Source organism: Agelaius phoeniceus, chromosome 2 (genome assembly GCF_051311805.1).
Source record: "Agelaius phoeniceus isolate bAgePho1 chromosome 2, bAgePho1.hap1, whole genome shotgun sequence".
Classification (NCBI taxonomy): domain Eukaryota; kingdom Metazoa; phylum Chordata; class Aves; order Passeriformes; family Icteridae; genus Agelaius; species Agelaius phoeniceus.
Genome location: NC_135266.1, coordinates 115,204,817 through 115,225,050, shown reverse-complemented (window position 1 = coordinate 115,225,050; position 20,234 = coordinate 115,204,817). Strand labels below are relative to the sequence as shown.

Below are 20,234 nucleotides of genomic sequence, written 5' to 3'. Positions count from 1 at the left end.
GAAATCAATTTGAGCAGAGTTTTATTGTCGTCTCTGCAGATCCTTCATGTTATTTGCTTGCACCTTTAATAGTCATGACTGAGGAGGTTTTTACACTTGAGCCCGAGCTCCCTGAATCATTGTGTTTGTTACCTTTTCAACATCCACATTCCCAGTTGTCACAAATGCTACCTAACAACAGCGAGCGCTCAAAGTACATTTCCCCTCTTAGCTCCAGGGAGTTTTCAAGGTTCCTGTTAAGTGCTCAAAGCAGTTAGGCTGCAGTGCCAGACAAATTCGAACCATGTGAAGTGTAAAAATGCCTCTCTGTGCATTGCATGGGACTGCTGAGACTAAAACTCTTCATATATGTCCACACAAGCCTAAAGTTAGTCATAAAAATCCAGTTCCTATTCAAGTGAAGAAGTTGAGTGCTAATACATTAATCAAAATATCAATAAAAATGTAAATACCTAGCGGCATACAAGACATGGGATTAATTAAAAAATCACTGAAACATCTTCTTAGTCTAAAAAAGTACTCTCCTTAAGTTTTACCTTTTGGTGCAAGTTTTCTAAATGGTCAACCAATTTAACCTTTGCATTCCTGTTGATACTATCATATAGTTTTTAAAATTTCAATTGATCCAAAAAAGCTTGAAAATGTCTCATTGTTTGCTAACCCAGTTGTTTTGTCAGTGAGAGCTGCAGATTTAAGATAGAAATTTAATTTTTAATTTTCAGTTTAAGATAGAAAAATAATGGAAATTTGATGATAAATGGCCATTCTAAATACCATGTATTTCTCTTCCTTTTTTGTATTCCTGATTTTGAATTCCATCTCGTCCTATTGTGGTTATTTAATTCTCTTTAGGAAACTCTTGATTCTCTCTCCCTCATATGGAAGACTAAAGTCTAAGCATTGTTGCACATGGTGATGCCTTCACTGTTTATTGGTTTATAATGTTAACTGCCTTTACTTTGATTTTTCTCTTTGCTGCATTTTCAGACACTTCCAATTGAATAGTGAAATACAGTAACTGAACTGCTCTGATGTTACAAAATAGAAATTAAGGCTGACTTCTGTTTAGACAGTATTTAGAACAGAGCTTATTAAGTTTTACATTGTATTCTGGGCATGTGTACAACAAGAAATTAATTAATTAAATGGTCCAAATGTCAGGTTGTTTCTCCAAATTATAGCCCAGCCCTGGGTTGGGGCCATATTCAGTTTACCTTAACTCTTACTGTATCTTAAATTCATTGATTGTAGTAGATTTAAGCATAAACTTAGAAGTTATCTGAACAAGGTATTTTCTTTAATTGGGTTCAAGCCTTCTAGCACTTTTCAAACTCGCCCATCTAACAGGTATAGCAAAAAAAAGAAACAAACGCAAAAGAATGCATTAAAATTTAAAACTGTGACAGTCAGCTTGTCATTGACCAGCAAAGAAAGGTTTTGGGCTGGGAATTTTTTCCATTTTGTCTCACCTTGGTGTGGGATTAAAGGTGGCTGAAACATGATGTTCCCTTGATTATTTATCTCCCCTCCATGAGCCCATGCAGTGGGATTCTGGTTCTTCCAGACACTCAGGATGTCTCATTTCTGAGCAGCTTTGGGAACCCTGGGGATTAGGGAAGGTATATGAATGTTTTATAATGTTATTGATAACTGCAGACCAGATGTTTTCTAATAAACTGCTGTGAGATAAGTTACTGGTAGCATCTGCAGAGATGTGTGCAAATGAGCTCAAAATAATTAATACTGTGTTAGGAGAAAGCTTGTTTTTAAAAGTTTGTCTGTGTTGGAGCATGCAAGATTGTTTCAGCTTGCCCTGAGAATCTTTTAGAGCAAAATTACCATAATTTATTAGGGGAAAAGCCATTTCTGTTAATCATATATTAATTATTCATAAAATCAGTATTAATTTTACCTTAATGGGAAGTGTTACCAGCTGGGTACTGGGCTTGATAATCTATTCATGTACCAAAAAAAAAGAAAGAAGAAAAAAAGAGGGATAAATAGCTTGACTTAAAAAGAAGACATAAAAATGACTTAGGAGAGCATAAAAGCAGCAAGTATGGATATATGAGTTCCCATGGAGCTGGCTACAGCAGGGAAGTTCAGCCTGCTAAGCACTTTGTGTTTTGGCTCTGACACTGGTTTGTGGCATTCAAGTGGAATTGCTGAAGGATGTTTGTTTCACACAAATCCTGTGTGCTTCTCCAAAATTGATTTTAAGAATTTAAATTCAGGATAAATTCCTCCTGCTGGAAGAAAAGAAAAAAAAAATTGCCATTTTTAAAATTTTGTGAACCATGTGAAATGTGAAAATGCTGTTCAGAGGTTGTGTTCAACCTGGAATGAACATGAAAAAGTGTATCCTCCACTCCGTTAAAGAAGGATTTCAATACTTAGATTATGACTCAGGACTAGAAAATATATTTTGCTGGAAGTTCAGCAAAATCAAAAGCAGAATGAATTTCCAGAAATTCATTTTAATTAAAACCTTTCTTTTTCTTTCATTTTCTTCTCTTTTTAATTTTTTTTTCTCCTGACTACTAAAAGTTCTTTTGCAAAAAATGAAAACCCAATTAAAAAGGGCATTGGCTGAAGCAGGCAAATTGTAATGCCTGTAAAGTGCAGCTAGTTTTATATGAACAATAAAAGCTTCAGAGGATTCAGCTGATACTAAATTGTTGAGATCAGCTCTAGAGCCTTTTTATTAGGACAGCAAATGTTGAACTTATAAACAGATTTTATTTACATGTTAAGATAAAAGGCTGTTTATTAGAAAAAAAATTTTTTTGAAATGACAGTTACAACCTCCAGTGTGTGATCTGTAAAATACAATCTGATGAATTTTAGCCAAAGCCATGGAAGAGAAGCATTTGGAGTGGGAAGTCAACCCAAAAGAAACAAAACAAAATAATTTTTAAAAATTGAACGGCTTTCAGTGAGTCCAGGAAACCCAGACCGGGTCTTGGAACAACTTATGGATCTGGGTGGTCTAAAATTGAACCAATGTTCAAGAATCTTAAGTAATTATTATTTTTTTATGTGTGTGTTTAACATTGATACTATTTCCACGTTGTGGGTGGTGTGTGAACCTATGGTATGCATTCAGTTGTCATGCCTAACCCTGATCAATGCACATAAAAAAATTATGCTATTTTGCAGTTTAGATTTTCCTTTTTTATTCATTTTCATTTTCAACGAAATGTGGTGAAAAGTGAAGTGTGTATGGGAGCAATTTTCTTCTGGAGAACTTACCAAATAATGATGCCAAAGAGGCTGAATTGTGTTGATGGTTATTCCCAGCCATGAGTACCAGGAGCTCCTTGTACTTTAATGCATCCCAGCACTCTTTTAGACTTTCTTATCAAAATGTTAGGAAAGTCTAAAGTCAGAGTTCTGCAGAGTCTGGTAATGATAATACCTCAGCATTATAACAAACAGGTACTGCTGCTATTTTGCTCCGTATTTCCCACTGAATATATTTCATTGCTAACACTGTAGTAGCAGATCAAAACCATCTGCTGCCTTGCCACCAGTCCTCCTCCAGTGGAGGAGAAAATCTCAGCTTGTTTTCCATGAGGCCAGGGTGCTCCAAGGCAGGAGTACCACGGCTGCAATCCAGCTGCTGCTGTCGGTGCAGAGTGGATTAAATGGAAACCTCACTCTTTGCCAAGAGCTGGAACAGAGATAAACTCAGTTTGCTTCTCTCCCTCCCCTCTCCCCCTGCCCCCTCTGCAGCTCCATCCCCCATCACAGTCATAAGGAAGGACAGGACGTCCAGGAACAGCGTGTCCCTCTCCTGGCAGGAGCCTGAGCATCCCAACGGGATCATCTTGGACTACGAGGTCAAATACTACGAAAAGGTGGGAAGGTCAAAGGGGAGGGGTTTGCTCAGCAGTGCTGGGATGAAATCATTGCATCTTGCCTGTGTTAAGGGTTCAGAAACACTCAGGTTTGTACTCAACCTGCCTCAACAGCACTGAGTGTTGGAACTGCTCGGTTTTTGGTGAAGAGAACATCAGGAAATACAAAGTGAAATCATTGTGTTATCTACCAAGTTCATAGAATTCATAGAATGACTAGGTTAAAAGAGACCTTCAAGATCTCTTGATCCTTGACTCTTGATCTCTTCAAGACCATCAAGTCCAACCCAGCCCCAACACCTCAACTAAACCCTGGCACCCAGTGCCACATCCAGGCTTTGTTAAACACAGCCAGGGTTGGTGACTCCATCACCTCCCCAGGGAGACCATTCCAGAACTTTATCACTCTTTCTGTGAAAAACCTTTTCCCTGCTGTCCAGCCTGTATTTCCCCTGGTGCAGCTTGAGGCTGTGTGCTCTGGCTCTATCAGTGCTGCCTGGAGAAAGAGCCCAGCCCCAGCTGAGCACAGGCACCTTTCAGGAGCTGTGCAGAGTGATGAGGGCACCCCTGAGTCTCCTTTTCTGCAGGCTGAACACCCCCAGCTCCCTCAGTTGTTCCTCATAGGGAATCCCCAAGCACATCAAACAAACACAAAGTAATGCAGTCAATATGTCATTCCTTTATTTTCTTATTTTCTCAACTAAAATTTTCTGATTATGGTGTTCTATCATGCTGTCAGTGTCCATCCATTTACCCACATGCTGGTGGCACTTCCCTGTAGCATTAGAATCTTTTACATCAAAATTATTTGGAAAATGTTGGCTGGCCTACTGGGATGGTTTGCACTATGAAAGTTGTTTTTATAAATAACTGAATTATTCATAAATTGCAAGCAAATTACTACAAATGAAAGAAAATCTACCTTCTCCTTTTTATTGAAATTTTCTTTTAGTTCCAACTATTTATTTAGACATCCTATAGAGATCTATATTTACAAAAAAAGTCTTTGTAATAGAATGTTTTTAGGAGATCTTACTGGTAGAATTGAAAAGACCATAAATTGCCATAGAGATTGAGGAGTGTGGTCTTAGCCATTTTTTGATAGATCTATTGATAGCTCTATTTGATATATTGCTCCTGGAATTAACAAACTTTGAAAAAAATGCCAGAATTCTGGTTTAATTGAGCATTTGCTAACAGTCTTCATATCTAATAATCAGGCTTGTATTTCATACATACCAGTGAAGATGTAGTGATAATATCCTCTAAGAAATGCTGTTAAAAATACTCCATGAGTATTCAGTTAATCTTTAGTAACTTTTTTTTCATGAAGCTTTGGAGTGGGACAATATCGTGTTGGTAGCTCATGCTGCCAACATGAAGAAAGATGGATCAGAAGGCTGGATGATGAAAAAATTTTTCCCAAATTTATGTAGTCTGATTTTGGGAAGATTTTTTTTTGCTGAGCACTTGAACCTTCAAAGACCTTGGTAAAAAATCTAAACATACCATGTGCTGGTGATAATGGGGGAAAAAGAAATCATCCAAAACATTTCAACTCAGTCTCACTTAATGGAGCAGCATCTGTGGACTTCCACATTGTTTTGTTTTTGTTTTTTTTTTAATTTCAATTGGGACAGGATCCATTTCAGTCATCCCCAGGAAAGCAGGGCTCCATCACAAGTAACAGGGACTTGGAAGATGAATGCCAACACTCTAAATATCCCCTCTTTCTTCTTCTATCCCAGCCTTACAAGCTGAGCATGGTGCCACATGGGATGGGATATCCGTGTGCTCAGCTGGGATCAGCTGTCCTGGCTCAGTCACCTCCCAAATCCTTGTTCACCCCCAGCTTCCTCTTAGGAAAGGTGTAAGAGGCCTTGACACTGCAACCACTGCTCAGCAATGGCAAAAATATCTCTGTATTATCAAACCTGTCCGTTTTCAGTGCAATTCCCAAAGCAACAGCTGGATATTGTGAAGAAAATTAATTCTACTGCAGCCAAAAACAGCACAGGTGATCTCTTGGGTTTTACTTGCCCCAAAGGGAGAGATTTTTTCCCCCACTGTGCACATTCAGGTAATTTTAATTAAATCAGCAATAAATTTTATTTGTGTTGGTTTGGGATGTTTTGATTATCTTTCTGCACCAAAATTGGGGTTTTCTGTTCGAGAAAATTGCCATGCAGTGCTGTTTTATGCACAGACAGAGCACACAGCTCCTATTCCCACCGGGTGTATCCACTCTCAGGGAGCACTTGGTTGTCAGAAGACAGCTTTATAAGACAAGCCTCCAGTCTTAGGGGGCTGATCTTGCACATGTGTTTCTCCCCTTTGAAGTCTGTGATCAAGAGTTCATATGCACCAGACAGTTTTCTTAAACCAGGGAGCCAAGTGCTTGACAATGGGAGCCAGACCATTTAGAGCAAAAGGCTTTTAAAAAGCCAACCTTTCTGGCACCAGCGTTTTTAATGTGTGTTCTGCAGGCCCTTGGGGAGTCAGAAGCCTATTCCTCAGGGTTTATGAGGGGAAAAAAAATTAAAAAGCAAATCTCTTGTCAGAAGACTTGAATCTATGTATTTTTAAGCTATAGGTTCAAAACTAATTCTCTGATAAACTTACCTGGGGCCAGAGTGCAGAATTGTAACTCTTCATTCCTCCACCAAACACCTTTGAAAGATGCTGCTTTTCAGTCTGGGATTCCTGAGCTTGTTACCTTCCCTCCTCTTTTAAAAGGAGAGGTTTCTTTTCAAACTGGTCCGGTCCATTTGATTTTCTGCTTCACAAATCATCTTGGTTGTGCTCACCAGAAAATCCACTGCTGTTAAGTGAAAATAAACCCTTCAGAGTTACCAAATCTGGGTATTTCTCCTGACAAGTCATACCTGATTGCTGGTAGATGGTTTATGTTCAGCCATCCTTTTTCATCCTGCCTGTTTTCACTTGATATGTCTTTTGTCATCTCTTAGAAATTAAAAAACAGAGCATTAATAGAGCAATGCAGGTCAGCCCAATTCTGTCATACATCTTGTTCGTGGCATTATTTTGCTAAGCTGGTCTTAAGGTATTTAGGATATTACCAGATATTTGGAATAAAAAATACAAGGTCATGTATATAAATTATAATATCTTGTAGTTTTTTCTCATGGATTATTGTCATAAAATATGTGAAATATATTCAGTTTCTCAAGGGCAGTTAATTGACCTGCTCATTTGGGGTTTTTTCACCAGTTATTGGCTTTTTGTAGCTGAAAGAGCAGAGTTTTATATGTGTCTAAAGAAATTAGTAGCTACAGCTTTAGGGAGCTATTTCAACTGTTTGGAATTAACCAGAATGGCCTGGGTTGGAAAGGAACTTTATAAGATCATCCATGACCCTCTGCTATAGGCAGGGATAATTTCCACTATCCAGGTTGTCCAAAGCCCCATCCAACCAGGCTTTGAGCACTTCATAGCATGATGAACTGAGTGGCAGTTTTTCAGAACCAGTATTTGGAATAGAATTGTATTTTTCCAAAAAAATACAATTTAGAGTTTTATTATGAAGCCCCAGTCAATATTTATTCAAAACATTTAAAAGACACAAAATCTTCTTTCAGAGGGAGACCATATGGAATTTTTAGGCATTTATTTTATGGTAAGGCATAACATTTTATGTTAAGTTAATAGTACTAAATGACACCTCAGTTTAGTTCATCCATATAATGCTGTGCTGAATTTTAAGTGTCTCATCCATCAAAGTGCATAAATAACAAAGCCGTGTTTTTCCTTTGCACAAGCCTTATTCTTGCCTCCTCCTTGTCCTTGTTCACATAATCATGTTCTCTTGAAGGAGTATCTTGTCATGTGAAGGTACAGAAGAAAGCCATCTCTTAAACACCACTCATAAACTATTAATTGTTGCAACTAAAGATGTGGCTTACAATTAAATCACATACTCTATTAAGATGGAGTCTTCTGCGAACAATGAATGAAATTCAGCTGCAGGCTCAGGTTGCTAAAATAGATTTGCTTTTGCCATCATAGGAATTGTGTGATCAGTGGTTACAGCCAGCACAGAACTCTGCACTTTGAGGCTGAAAACTGCTTTATATTCAAATGCACTTTGTTGTTTTTGAACTCTAATTATTCTGGCTTTAAGTGCAGGTAGACCATGAATACACCACAAGACTTGTAGGAAATGTCATATCCATGCAGAGCTCACTTCTGGCAATAAGGAAATCTGTATCAGGAGTGTGGCCTCCTCCTAGAAATGTGTACTCAAGTTTTGGCCTCTCAAGTGCACATGAAGCTGATGGAAAAATATTTTCCTTCTATAATATAAGCACTTTCTGTGCTTATCTGGAAAAGGGCAAACCATTCACCCTTCCTGGTATCAATTTAAAATGTCTCCAAAATATGATTTTTGTAAAACAAAGTGTAAAATTATAAAATGTCATTTGCAAATGAGACCCTAACAGCAGTAGGATTTGCTTCCCAGCAAAGGTTGTGTCTGATAAACTATGCAGAAATATTCAGGAAGAAATTGCTTTGTGCATCCAAGTTCAAATTTATCCTCCGAGTGTTTGGTTGAAGTTCTGCTTGGCAAGGACGGACTCTCCTTTTTGTGTATTCCTTCTGCTTATGGCAGCCCTAGTCTTGTATCTCTGAAGTTTTGCTTTATCCCCAGGAAAGATAAACTTGGGCTTTTATGTGGTGTTGCACTGATTTGATTACTACTAACATAAAAAATGACTTACAAAATATGTGTGTAAAAAGCTTCCCATAAACTGAGATACCATGACATCCTCCATACCATTGTTTTAAAGGTTTATTTTCCAAGTTCCAATGTGGATTATTAACAGACAGGGCCATGACTGTGTTTTCCCTTGCACGTATGTATCTGCACCAGAAGGAAATGTTTGCATTTCATAAAAGCAGCCTGAAGCAAGATCAAAATGAATGTCCAGTCATAGCATACACAAAAGATGTTGTGTTTTAAAGACAAGATTATTACGTCTTTGAAATTAAAATAGTTGCCAACATCTAACTGAATGATGAGATAAGGAAAGCCTGCAAATTATAATACTAGGCCTTTGTTAGTTCAAAAATAAATAATTTTACACAAGTCTGTTAGCACTTTACAGTGTCTTCCTGTAAATTTGCTCCTCTGAATTTAGAACAGAGAACTTTTTAAAGAAGTATTGGGAAACTCTGAGGAGGTCCAATGCTGATTTCCTTTTTATTTTTACTGTGCAGAGAACATGGGCCATGGTCAACATTTTTATAGTCATTTTTTGAAGACTGGGTCCAGCTCACCCTATCTGAGGTTTAGATTCTGGATGGTAACTTTTAGGCACTTAGCTGCTTTTTCTGTTTTCTTAATTTTTTTTCCTTTTTTCCTTTCATTGTGATTTCTCATGGGCATAATGTTGAATACTACATGGAGATCCTGGCAATTTTCCTAAACATGGTGTAAATGTTTCTGTTTCTGTATATCAAAGTACTGCCAAGAACAGGGCACTTAGGCTTCTTTAGCACCAAAGTGAGCAGTTTCTGATGTTCACCTAGTAACCTAGAATATCCTGACTCTATTCCTGCAGACAGAAGAGCAAACACACTAAAACAACTCCAGTCACTTGAACTTTACACCTGGAGGTGAAATGGCAATGAGTGTGTTGGGTGTTTTCCAGCCCCTGAGCTCGTGCATTGGCACTGCAGAGCTGTCAGAGTGAAAATGTCAGCCCCTGAGCAGCTAATGCAATGCCATGAGACATGATGAGGATTGGGTGAGATGCTCTGCATCCGACGTGCCTGCGCTGGGCTGCCGCTTTCAGCCCGGCAGGATTCAATGGCCGCAGTGTTCTGCACGGGGCTCAAAGCAAAATCCCCACCAAACGAAATCCCCACCACCTCCAGAATAAAAAAAAAGTTCATGCTGGGGAACCTAAACAATTGAGATTCTCACAGTTTCCCACATGTGTGGCTGCTGGCCAAGAGGGTTTTTTTTTTTCCTGAGATTGTTCCAGCTGCCATATTTAGGAAGCCAAAAATGCTCTTTTGGTACAAGATGGCTTTAGTAAAATAAGCAGTACCTCAGGCCCCAAATGCATGCTTAGATGTTAAGATTATGTGCTTACAGTGGGACAGAGACATACTTTTATCAGGATTAGCTTTTTACACAGTGTGAAGTGTATCCAAACTTACCAAATTACAAACCAGTCCTCCTCTTATTTTATATAGCAAACGTTATGTCAGACATAGGTGACTCTTAAGCAGAGAGGGATTTTGAACATAGTCCAGGACTGAGTTCAGTGTGGTTTTGTCACAATGAGGATGGACACAACTATCTCATAGTTTTTATAGCATAATAGAAAACCAGCTAAATCTGCCTTTTTTCTGAGCTGAGGAACCTGAGTGGGGTTTCCCTTCTGACTGTTATAAAGGGTAACCACTGTCTTGTAAAATGTGAGGCAGTAAAAACTGCATCCTGCAACAGCTCTGCAGGGCCCTAAAATGTCTAAGTTGGCCTGTTACAACTTCCAGTTCAGTGCAGTAGGCAAATCTGATTTATGTTTTTTAAAATAATCTTTTAATAATTTTCTTGTTGTATTACAGACCACAGACAAAATGATGCAAAAACCATTTAATAAAATGTCATAAACTCAGCATGTCTAATATTTAATTTACAGCACAATACCATAGCAAATCTGATGATTTAAGGTATCTTGCTAAAAGATGATTGAAAATGAATGTTTGCACAAGTATTTGTTAGGCTATAAATATTCAAAAATACACCAATGTCTCCAGGACATTTGCAGTAATTTAGAACCAACTAGCTCTTTTTTTTTTTTAGGGTGTGGTTTTAATCTGATAATGTCTTTTTTTCAAAAGCAGGAACAAGAGACAAGCTATACAATTCTGAGAGCCAGGGGCACCAATGTGACCATCAGTGGCCTCAAGCCTGACACCACCTATGTCTTCCAAATCCGAGCCAGGACTGCAGCTGGATACGGCACCAGCAGCCGCAAGTTTGAGTTTGAGACCAGCCCAGACTGTATGTATCTGTTCAAAAGGTTTTTGCTGACATCCTGCCCAGTTCCTGACTGATCTCAATGGCTGCTTTCACTCTTCCTCTAGCTGAGGAAATGTGTCTCATAACTATTTATGATGTGTCTTTCTTGGTAGCACTGCTGGATAACTTGATGTTTTATCATTAAACTTGAAACAGGCTGTAAAGAAAGTTCTATCCCAGAACTATCACAGGTGGTGTTTACTTCCATTCCCTGCCCTACTTCTACCTCAAGCCAGAAGTGATGCCTTGCTAGACTGTGGCTCTTGCTGAGGGAGGAAGTGTGATAGAAAAACAAAGAGTAGTGTCAAGCCAAATCTTTCACCCTGATTTTATGTATATTTGTGATATATTATGTATTTCATCCCCACTTCTTCCTTCTCCACCCTAGCTCTTATTCTGAAAGGCAAACAAGCTTCATGTTTAAAAACCTTTAGTTACAAATTGCTGTTATGGTGACTTGCAGCTTTGGTGTTCTAGTTGAAACTAGAACTCAAGTTAGGACAATTACAGCAAGGAGGAAACAATCAGTTGCACAGATAAAAAAACCTAACAGATTAGAGGTTAATGTGTTTTCTCTGCAAAGTAATGTTACCAAAAGAAGAGGAAATTGAAAAAGTAGAAATGTGTAAGGAGACTGGGGTGCACATCTCAAAAAGAGATGCACAAACTACACAGATGACCAACAAATGGAATGAGTTTGTTGCTGTGTTACCCAGTTATCCTAAATTGGTGCAGCTGTGGGTAACAGGCACAGATGGGGATGGTGTGACCCTAAACAGAGGCTTTCTAACCAGTGTGGGCCAGGAATGGTAGCTGGACAATGGTCCTCACACCAAAGGTCTAAAGCCATCCTGTTATTTTGTAAGAGTTCATTTTGTAAAGTTCCATGCTCAGGGACCACAGGGAGATACCCAAAATAAGGCAGAAAATAGCCCTTATTTTCCCTGTAGACATCTGTGGCTGTGTGCCCTGGCTTTCCACAACCTTCATGTGGATGTTGTCAGGCTTAACTGGGAAACTTAGCTCCTGAAAGCACTTTCCATCATACAGAAGGGGAAGTGAAGGTGATTGTGGGATTTCTTGCCAAGGAAATGTTCCTTACTGAGCATGACATAAAGTATATATGGCATACATGACATGTATGTTTGTATTTATGTATATGTTTTTATATTAGCATCAGTTTGCCAGCAGTTGCTACAATTAGCAAAAGTAAAAAATTGAGAGTAGCAGAAACAGCTTTGGTAAATTGGCAAAGATGGTTGGAGTCTTAAGTTTTCTTCCCTTGTATTTATTTGTTTGATAAAAAATTATGCCCTGAATTAAATGTCTGCCAGGAGACCAAATGCTATATAATGATGCCTGTCCCCTATGTGCATGTAAATTCTGATGTCACCAATGAGATGTGAGTGTGTGTGTGAGGTTATTACCATGTTTTTGTGTTGCCTTTGCAGCCTTCTCCATCTCCAGTGAGAACAGCCAGGTGGTGCTGATTGCCATTTCAGCAGCAGTGGCCATCATCCTCCTCACAGTGGTGGTGTATGTCTTGATTGGGAGGTGAGTCTGGGGTCTGATTTGCACATTTTCTCCTGTTGCCCCGTCCCAGGGGGCCCTGGTGACAGTGGCACGTGGGGTGTCATGGTGTGGTTGTTTTTTAATCCTTTGTCTGCTGCCCAGGAGTTCCAAGCACTGCTCACAGTCAGTAATGAGCCTGCTCACGTTAGCAGCCCAAATCATGCAGCAGTTGTTAAAAAATGCTATAAACACATTCTCAGGCAATTGTAAAATTAAACTGTAGGGGTCAAAAATCAACAAATCCTCTCATTAGCCAATTTCCTCAAATTCCCTGAGAACATCACATGCCTCTATAGGGCACAGAGAATGTAAATATCATTAAACTTTCAAACAGGCTTTTAATTGTGCAGGGAAAACATTCTATTCTGTTTCCACCTGCAGTTAACACATAAAATTCTCTGTATTAATTTTTTTTTCTCTTTGCTTGTAGATTCTGTGGATACAAAAAGTCTAAACATGGCACTGATGAGAAAAGGCTGCATTTTGGGAATGGCCATTGTAAGTTACTGAAGCCTTTTAATGCTTCCAGATCTGTTGAATTCCTCCCCTAGGTAACTGATATTTTTCAATTAAAAAAAAAAAAAAGAGCCATACCTCACTTAAACCAAGGTGAAATTAGGAAGAGAATTATCCCTTCTCTTGTGGGTAAGGGGATTTTCCCCAAACAATTATTCTTTGTTTCAGCTTCTTTCATCTGTGTTCAGGTTAGTAATGAGCAAAACATCTCTGTCTATATTCAAACAATGCATGTGGTTGGAATTGTGATATTGATCCTGCTGAGCAGGACTGAAATCCAGAATACAACTGCAGCTTCCTCATTATATAAAGTATAAAAAATATATTTTCCTTCTTTAAAGCAAAATATAAATAAACTAAACCCACCTTGATGAATACTAAAGCTGCTGTGAAAATTGCTTGCTTGAAAAAGTTCACCTACAATTAAATGTAATAATGTGATTCTAGATCCCCTTTGCAATGTGCATAATTTTGTTACACTTTCCATAGCAGAGCTGTGGATCCTGAAGGTTGGTTCACAGGCAAAACTCTATCCATACACCCTTTAAAACAGGAAAAAAAATAGTTTTGGAGCAGGAGAGGCTGAGGGGAAAATAAGGTGATAGCCTAATTCCTGATCAAGGATGGGAGGATTACTTGGTTGGTTTTTCATTTAATCACTGTACTTTGGATTTTTAAATCCTTACAGGCAAAGATAAGGCCCCTAATAGACACCAAGACAAGAAAATCTTTTTTTTCACCCACATAATTGTTGATGTCTAATGAGTTTTTCTTTAATAAGAAGCAGTAGTTCATCTTTGTTTCAGCTTCAGATGAATGTCCTGCTACACCCTGTAAACCATGGTTGAGCCATGTATTTCTGTTGTTCAGCATGTTGTACCATTAATATCTGTGGGGTTTTTTGCACACAATGTTGGCACTACTGTTTGCAAGAAAAGAGCTGCTGGTACCATAATCAGGTGGCCCCTCCCCAAATATAAGTGAATTAACATTTTAATGAGGGATTTACCTGCAGTATCTGGAAATTAGAGCTGCTTCCCAATCCTCGTGACAATGGAATAACTGTTCTCTGACTGTTCAAATTATTATTCTTTAAAGTTTCCTTATCTCCAGAGAACCAAGAGCAGGAATATCCACCATTTCTGTCTCCTTCCCCAGCACTGTCAGGGAATACACAAGCTGCAGCCCAACAATTGCTAACCAACTATTCTCAAAAAAATCTCTAAGGTTACATGTGGCCCATAGAATTAATGCTTCATCATCCAAATTTAATGAGGTTATAAAATAAAAGCAGCCAGTAAAATAAGTGTCACAGACAAACAACAGGTCAGAATTTGCTCTCCTTACTCCCACACAATGGAAAGTTGCAATCACTATTCTTAAACATGGCAGTGCTGTTAAATTCCTGTGGATTAAATTGCTTTTAATTTGGCTTTAGATATTTATGTACTGTTTTCTGAGTAGTGCCATGCTGATTCACTATGCAGTAAGACCAGAGCCAATCAAGGGCCTGGTATGTCTGTTAGAAGTTCTTGAAAATTATTTATTCTGGATTTTGCAGATATTTATCTGTTGGAATTTGTAAGTATGTACGTGTGTGGCTGTTGAAATTTTTAATCTACCCAATTACAGTCATTCCCAAAGAGTAAGAAAATTGCTCCCATGAATTGAAAAAGGACAAAGTAACTTCCATGGCTGTCGTAAACTTTCAGCATCTTATACACAGCAGCTGGTTTATTTCAGTCAGTTTACTCTGAATTACTTTTAAAAAGGCTCCAGCCATGAGCTATTCCCTGCAGCCTTATTACAAATCCTATAATATTACTTCAAAGGAATAAAAATGTTTCACCTCCTCAGATCCTCTCCCTTTGCCTCCTCTGGCTGGGCCTTTTTATTTTTTTGCTACCTTTAGGGCAATTTGTGCCGTTAAAATGAAAATGTAAATTATTATGTTTGCACAGAATGAGCTGTAAAGTAGTGCAGCTTAACACATGTGCACGTGTTTATTATCTGTATTTCATGACAGAACCCAGTTACTGCACAGGCTGCCCTTAATTATTGGTGTGAAGGGATTATTCTCCTTGCAACCACCATCACCTGATCTTGGGAACCTCTGGGGTCAGCATTAAAAATCCCAAGCCAAAAACCCCATAGTGCAAAAGCTTTTAATTGTTATTTTTATTGGGGATGTGAGGGGGCCTGTAATGCACATTCAGCATGGACGGGAAGGAGCATTTACAAGACTTTTAACCAACAGCAATATACAGCCAATTACTTTTTGTTTTACTTGCAGGTAATTCTGTAATCATCAGGCTCTTGAAGGAAACACAGTTGGCTTTTAAGGCTGTGCACACGCAGACCTTGTGTTGGGAGCTTGGCTCTTACTTTGCTTTGTTTTCAAGGCAATTAGCTTGGGAACTCAGTTTTATCATTTTTTTGTTTGTTGCAGTGTTACCCAGTTATCATAACTGGTATGATTATATTCTGAGGCCAATAAATCCTCATAAAATTGAGGGGTTTTTTCCTTTTTATACATACATTTTGCATTGTTTGATAAAACAATTTTGTGCTCTCAAGGTCCAAAGCTTTTTTTTTCCCTATCTTTGCAACCCCAACAAAAAAAGGTTTAACTCTTTTAGCAGTGAAAAAAATGCTGCACTATAATAATGCTAAGCTGGAAAGGATATTACTGAGTGGTTCAGAGCAGTGTTTGTTGAAGGAGTTAATATCTTTTACAAGACCTACTGGTACAGTTAGGGAAAGCTGGAATACATGTCTGGGAATGTAGGGTTTGTGTCAGAAGCAGAAAACTTCAAGCTGAGTATTTCACTTTTTGTTAATAAAACATATTCCTGTTGTAAAAAGAGTACAACAGAGGCAGGCACAGAAAGGACTGGGTGCAAACACAAGCAAAGCTTTGAGTTGGGCAGGGGGAATGAGGCTGTGCTTTGCTTTCAGCATTTTTGTTGGAGGCAAAGGTTGGCAATAATCTCTTCCAGCAATCCCTAGCCAAGGAACTCTAGAGGTGCCCAAAATAATAACATGGATGTATGGGGAGCAAAGCTTTAGAACCAGCCTTTATTCAGAACAATTATCTGCCATCCTTGAGTGTTCTGGCAGAGAGATTGAGGCAGGGGTGCATTTCTTTTAATGTATAAGTTTCTTATTATGCATCTTGTTGATGGACTTAGGGAAAAAAAAACTGGAGTTAATCTGATTTCTTAATATATTCCTAAGAATTTATCAGGTTGACTGTAGCAACACATTTTGTTTCTTGCCCCTTTTTTGTTGCTTTGGAAGGGTCAATTTAAGGCAGCATCTAAATGTTGCCTTAAACTGCAGATGTTTGAAATGGGTTGTCACACTTCTCTGCACTACATTAGTGTCTGGTTTCATTCTGTACAAAGATTCTGAGGACCCACAAAAACCAGTTTGGTTTGAAGAATATCCTTCTTCAAAGGAAATTCTTTCCTTCCTCTTCCTTCTATTGATTTGGTTTCTGTTGTCTCATGAGCTTTATTTCAAGTCTAAGTAACATTTTCTCTCTGAATTTGTTTTTACACAGTAAAGCTCCCAGGTCTGAGAACTTATGTAGATCCACACACATATGAGGATCCCAACCAAGCTGTGCATGAATTTGCTAAGGAACTGGATGCTTCCAATATATCCATTGATAAAGTAGTTGGAGCAGGTAATGATCACCAGATATACTGAACTAAAGATAAATTTTTGCTGTGTATATACTGTTTTATGTCTTTAGGTTCATAGTTGTGACCGGAAAGAAAATGTTCTAGAAAGTCTTCAAATTAGCAGGTCACATTTGCAGCTGATTTCAGTGCAAAGTTTAAGGCACACAATTTTCTATTTCTTTTTTTTTTCTCAAAGAAAGGAGACAGCAAGACAGCTTTTCTAAGGACACCAAGCCCATACTTGAGTGCACCACTGTTGGAAGGGAAAAGATCATTCTGCCTCACTTCTATGTTTCTCTTTAAAATCTGTCAGCACAGAAAATGTTATCAACTGTGAAGATGTTTTCTTTTTTTTCTCTTTCCCCATAAAAGGACTCTTGACTATTATGCCTTGAGTGAAACCACAAACTCATTTCATAGCAGTCACCATGCATCCATCAGGCTGCAGTGACCTTTGGCCATTGGATTGATTTTGGTCACTGCTTTGGATTTGAATTATTGATTTAGGAGGAAAGGGTTGTCTGTCCAATAACTGGTTGTCTGAGCCATAAAGATGCCACAGGTTGTTGGATTTACAGGAAACAAGCTGGTGAAATGATCAGATTTTGTATCAGAGAAGCCAGATTACAGAAATTCTCATTACACTGAGTGTTGCAATGGAGCATGTAGCTCCTGATGGAATGTGTGCTTGCTCCTTGAAGTGGCAGATTGTCTCATTGAGCCAGAAGATCATGGAGTGTTGCCTTTCCTCCTATATTAAAGCATTTATGAGGAGTACTATTGATTTTTAATCCATTGAAAAATACTTGTTCCTTTATTATTGATTTTTTTGGCTTCTCTCTAAGTATATGGCTTGAATTAAAACCATGAGATGCGAGAGACAGACTCTGAGTGCACAGCAAAAGATTTTCAGCTGGAAAAAGTGCAGAACCCAAGGTACTGTACTCAGTGCATCTCCTGAATCACCCAGCAAACAAAGGAACAGTTTTCATCCTCTCCTACTGAGAAGCTACTCAACTGTTGTTAGGTTGAAATTATTTTACGGAAAGGTGGAATCCATGTTCCTTGCTGGTTTTAATTTTGCCCCACAAGAGTGCACTGTTCTCCATCATCTTCAGTCAAGGCAGCAAAGCTCTGCTTACTGCACATAGCAGGGAATTTGTGTGGAGGCGGAGAAGGAGGAACACTCTAAATTTAAGTCCAGGAGCAGTGTGTTTCCTTGTAGGACTTTCAGGAGCCCCACAAATGCAAACTTTCTAAATTTGGGCTGTGTGCAATTTATGAATCTAGAAAAGGAGTTCCTAGGATCATGTAATGTTTTACAGCTTGCTGGCTCTGACCTGTTTTTAGTTAAGATGCATAGCAGAATGCTAAGAAAACCAAATTTTGTCGAATATGGCCTCTGGAAACAGAGACAAAAATTTTGAGAGTCAGGTGTTTTAAAAGCCTCTCTACTCCACTGCAGGGAGAATCACAGTTTATTCTGGGTTGGAAGGGAACCCCAAGGATTGTGGAGCCCAACTTTCAAATGAATGGCCCCCACAGGGGTTGAACTTGGACCTTGGCATTAGCAGCACCCTGCTCAAACCAACTGAGCCAAGTGGCAGAGGGTTCCTGCAGGCTTTTTACATTAAAACTTGCACTCAAGCTGTAATAACACCTTTTTTTGGGCACCATAACTCAGTTCATGTAGTCTGGAGCACATGAGGCATTATAGTTAACATTTCCTCTTAGCAGTTGCTTGAGATGCCATCAGGAAGAGCCAGGAAGGGAAGAACAGATGAAAATCAGGCCACAGAGGGCTGGGAGCTCCCAAAATGAGTTTGTGGCATCACTTTACCCTGCTATTACCCCCAGCACGGGGTAGCTTTCACATTCAGAGTGCTCTGAGGCAACTTCTGCAGGAACACTTCTCCCCAAAACCAGAAAGGCATTTCCTGCCTCTTACTGAGTCAATGACTTGTTTGAGTGAATGACTTGGTCTCTTCCTGCCCTTGTCCTTTGCAAGGCAAGTGTGGATGAAATTATAAAAAAAAAAAGACAGGGATTTGAGAAGAAGGGATTCATTTAACTGCCCTGGAGTGTGACGTAAGTAATGAGACCTTCAAGTCAGGCAAGCAGTCTCGACATTCTGAAGTGCTCCAAGCAGTTTTTCACAACTTTAGCCAGAAGTCTCTGAAAAGAGAGGGCTTTCAGAGCTTACATAGCTTTGAAAACATACACAAATGAAATAAGGAAATATTCTTATCCAAAAGAACCTCAAGAAAAACACAAGGGATTTTAGTGGGAGGCTAAGCATAAGAAAATTGAGGTCAGAAGCCACTTTTTCAGACTTTTCTTTACAGTAATTTTTTCTTTTAAAATAACTCACTTATTTTTATGGATTCAGTTCAACAAACCACTTCAGGAGTTTAAATCCAACTGGGCAGTAGGAGAATACTGAAGAAAGTACTTTATTGATTTGGGGTGGATTTAACGATGTGCTTTGCTAAACAATAAAGCAAGCATTTGCTTTTCTTCCAAAGAAGAAATATATTTGTAGCACAACATCTTGTTAATCAAATTGCTCACAAAATTCAGGGGCTATCTGTCTCTGAACTTACTGTGAAGGTTTGCAGTGTCCCAGTGAATGTGGCTAATGTTCCCAAGGTTTATGAAATGTTGAACTTTGATGCATCTCCAAATCTGAGGGAGTTCTTTGCACAGATTTAAAATGCAGCAAAGTGAAGGGAGTAGCTGATTTCACAGAATCTTCATTTACTGTTCCCCTGAGTCTAAATGCACAGCAAACACCATCCCCTGATGTACTAAATAACCTCTTTTAAAAGAAATTAAGATATCCTGAAGAGAGATCTTTGTGCCATGAACAGCCCTCCTAAATAATCCCTATCAGCTTCCCACATGTAAATAGACACACCAGTCAGCAGGGCAGGTTATTCAATCTTTATGTGTGGGGTGTAAGTAAAAATAAACACCTCAGGAAGGCTATGTATGAAAAGCCATCATCCTCATATCTTACAGTCAGTGCCAGGTTTTCCACTCAAGCACAAGCCCTTGTTCCTCCTAAGCAGTGTCTGGTGAGACCCAGTCCATTTCTTACTGGGATCATATAATAATAATAATTTGCAGAAAAAATTGTGGTGTGACTGCAGGGGTCACTATGGGTGTTGACCAGATAAATGTATTTAGCATCCATGCTGCCCTGGAGATTAAAAATCATAGGTTAATGTAGTTGGGCTGCCTGGGGAGCTCTTTCCAATGAAATGATTTTCCAAGAAAGTGAACCTGCTTTATATCCATAGACAACAGCAAACTTCATTGCTAGAAAGAGCCCATCTTTTATTCTCTTGCAGCATCTGCTGGCCTTGAGGTACTTTTGGAATCTGATTAATCACTCAAGCTCTGGGTTGTTCAGCCATGGCTGAATGGGACTGTGTTGATGGACATTACCCATAACCTTTTCCTTCCCAGAAGTTAAACAAATATCAGATACATGATTCCAGCTTTAAAATGAAGGATTGATTTCTGGGCTGCTGGCTGAAA

General features: G+C 38.8%; 1 protein-coding gene across 2 annotated transcripts in view; it reads left to right on the top strand.

Moving 5' to 3' along the window:
• Window positions 1-20,234, top strand: part of EPHA3 (EPH receptor A3) — a 176,339-nt gene that overhangs the window by 123,271 nt on the left and 32,834 nt on the right. Inside the window, exons 6-10 of one of the 2 annotated variants that reach the window (XM_077174600.1) lie at window positions 3,736-3,860; window positions 10,737-10,896; window positions 12,366-12,468; window positions 12,917-12,984; window positions 16,568-16,693. In XM_077174600.1, coding sequence (XP_077030715.1) covers window positions 3,736-3,860; window positions 10,737-10,896; window positions 12,366-12,468; window positions 12,917-12,984; window positions 16,568-16,693 — 582 coding nt within the window. Of the gene's footprint in view, window positions 1-3,735; window positions 3,861-10,733; window positions 10,897-12,365; window positions 12,469-12,916; window positions 12,985-16,567; window positions 16,694-20,234 lie in introns of both variants that reach the window. The other variant, XM_054654880.2, reaches the window with a different exon arrangement.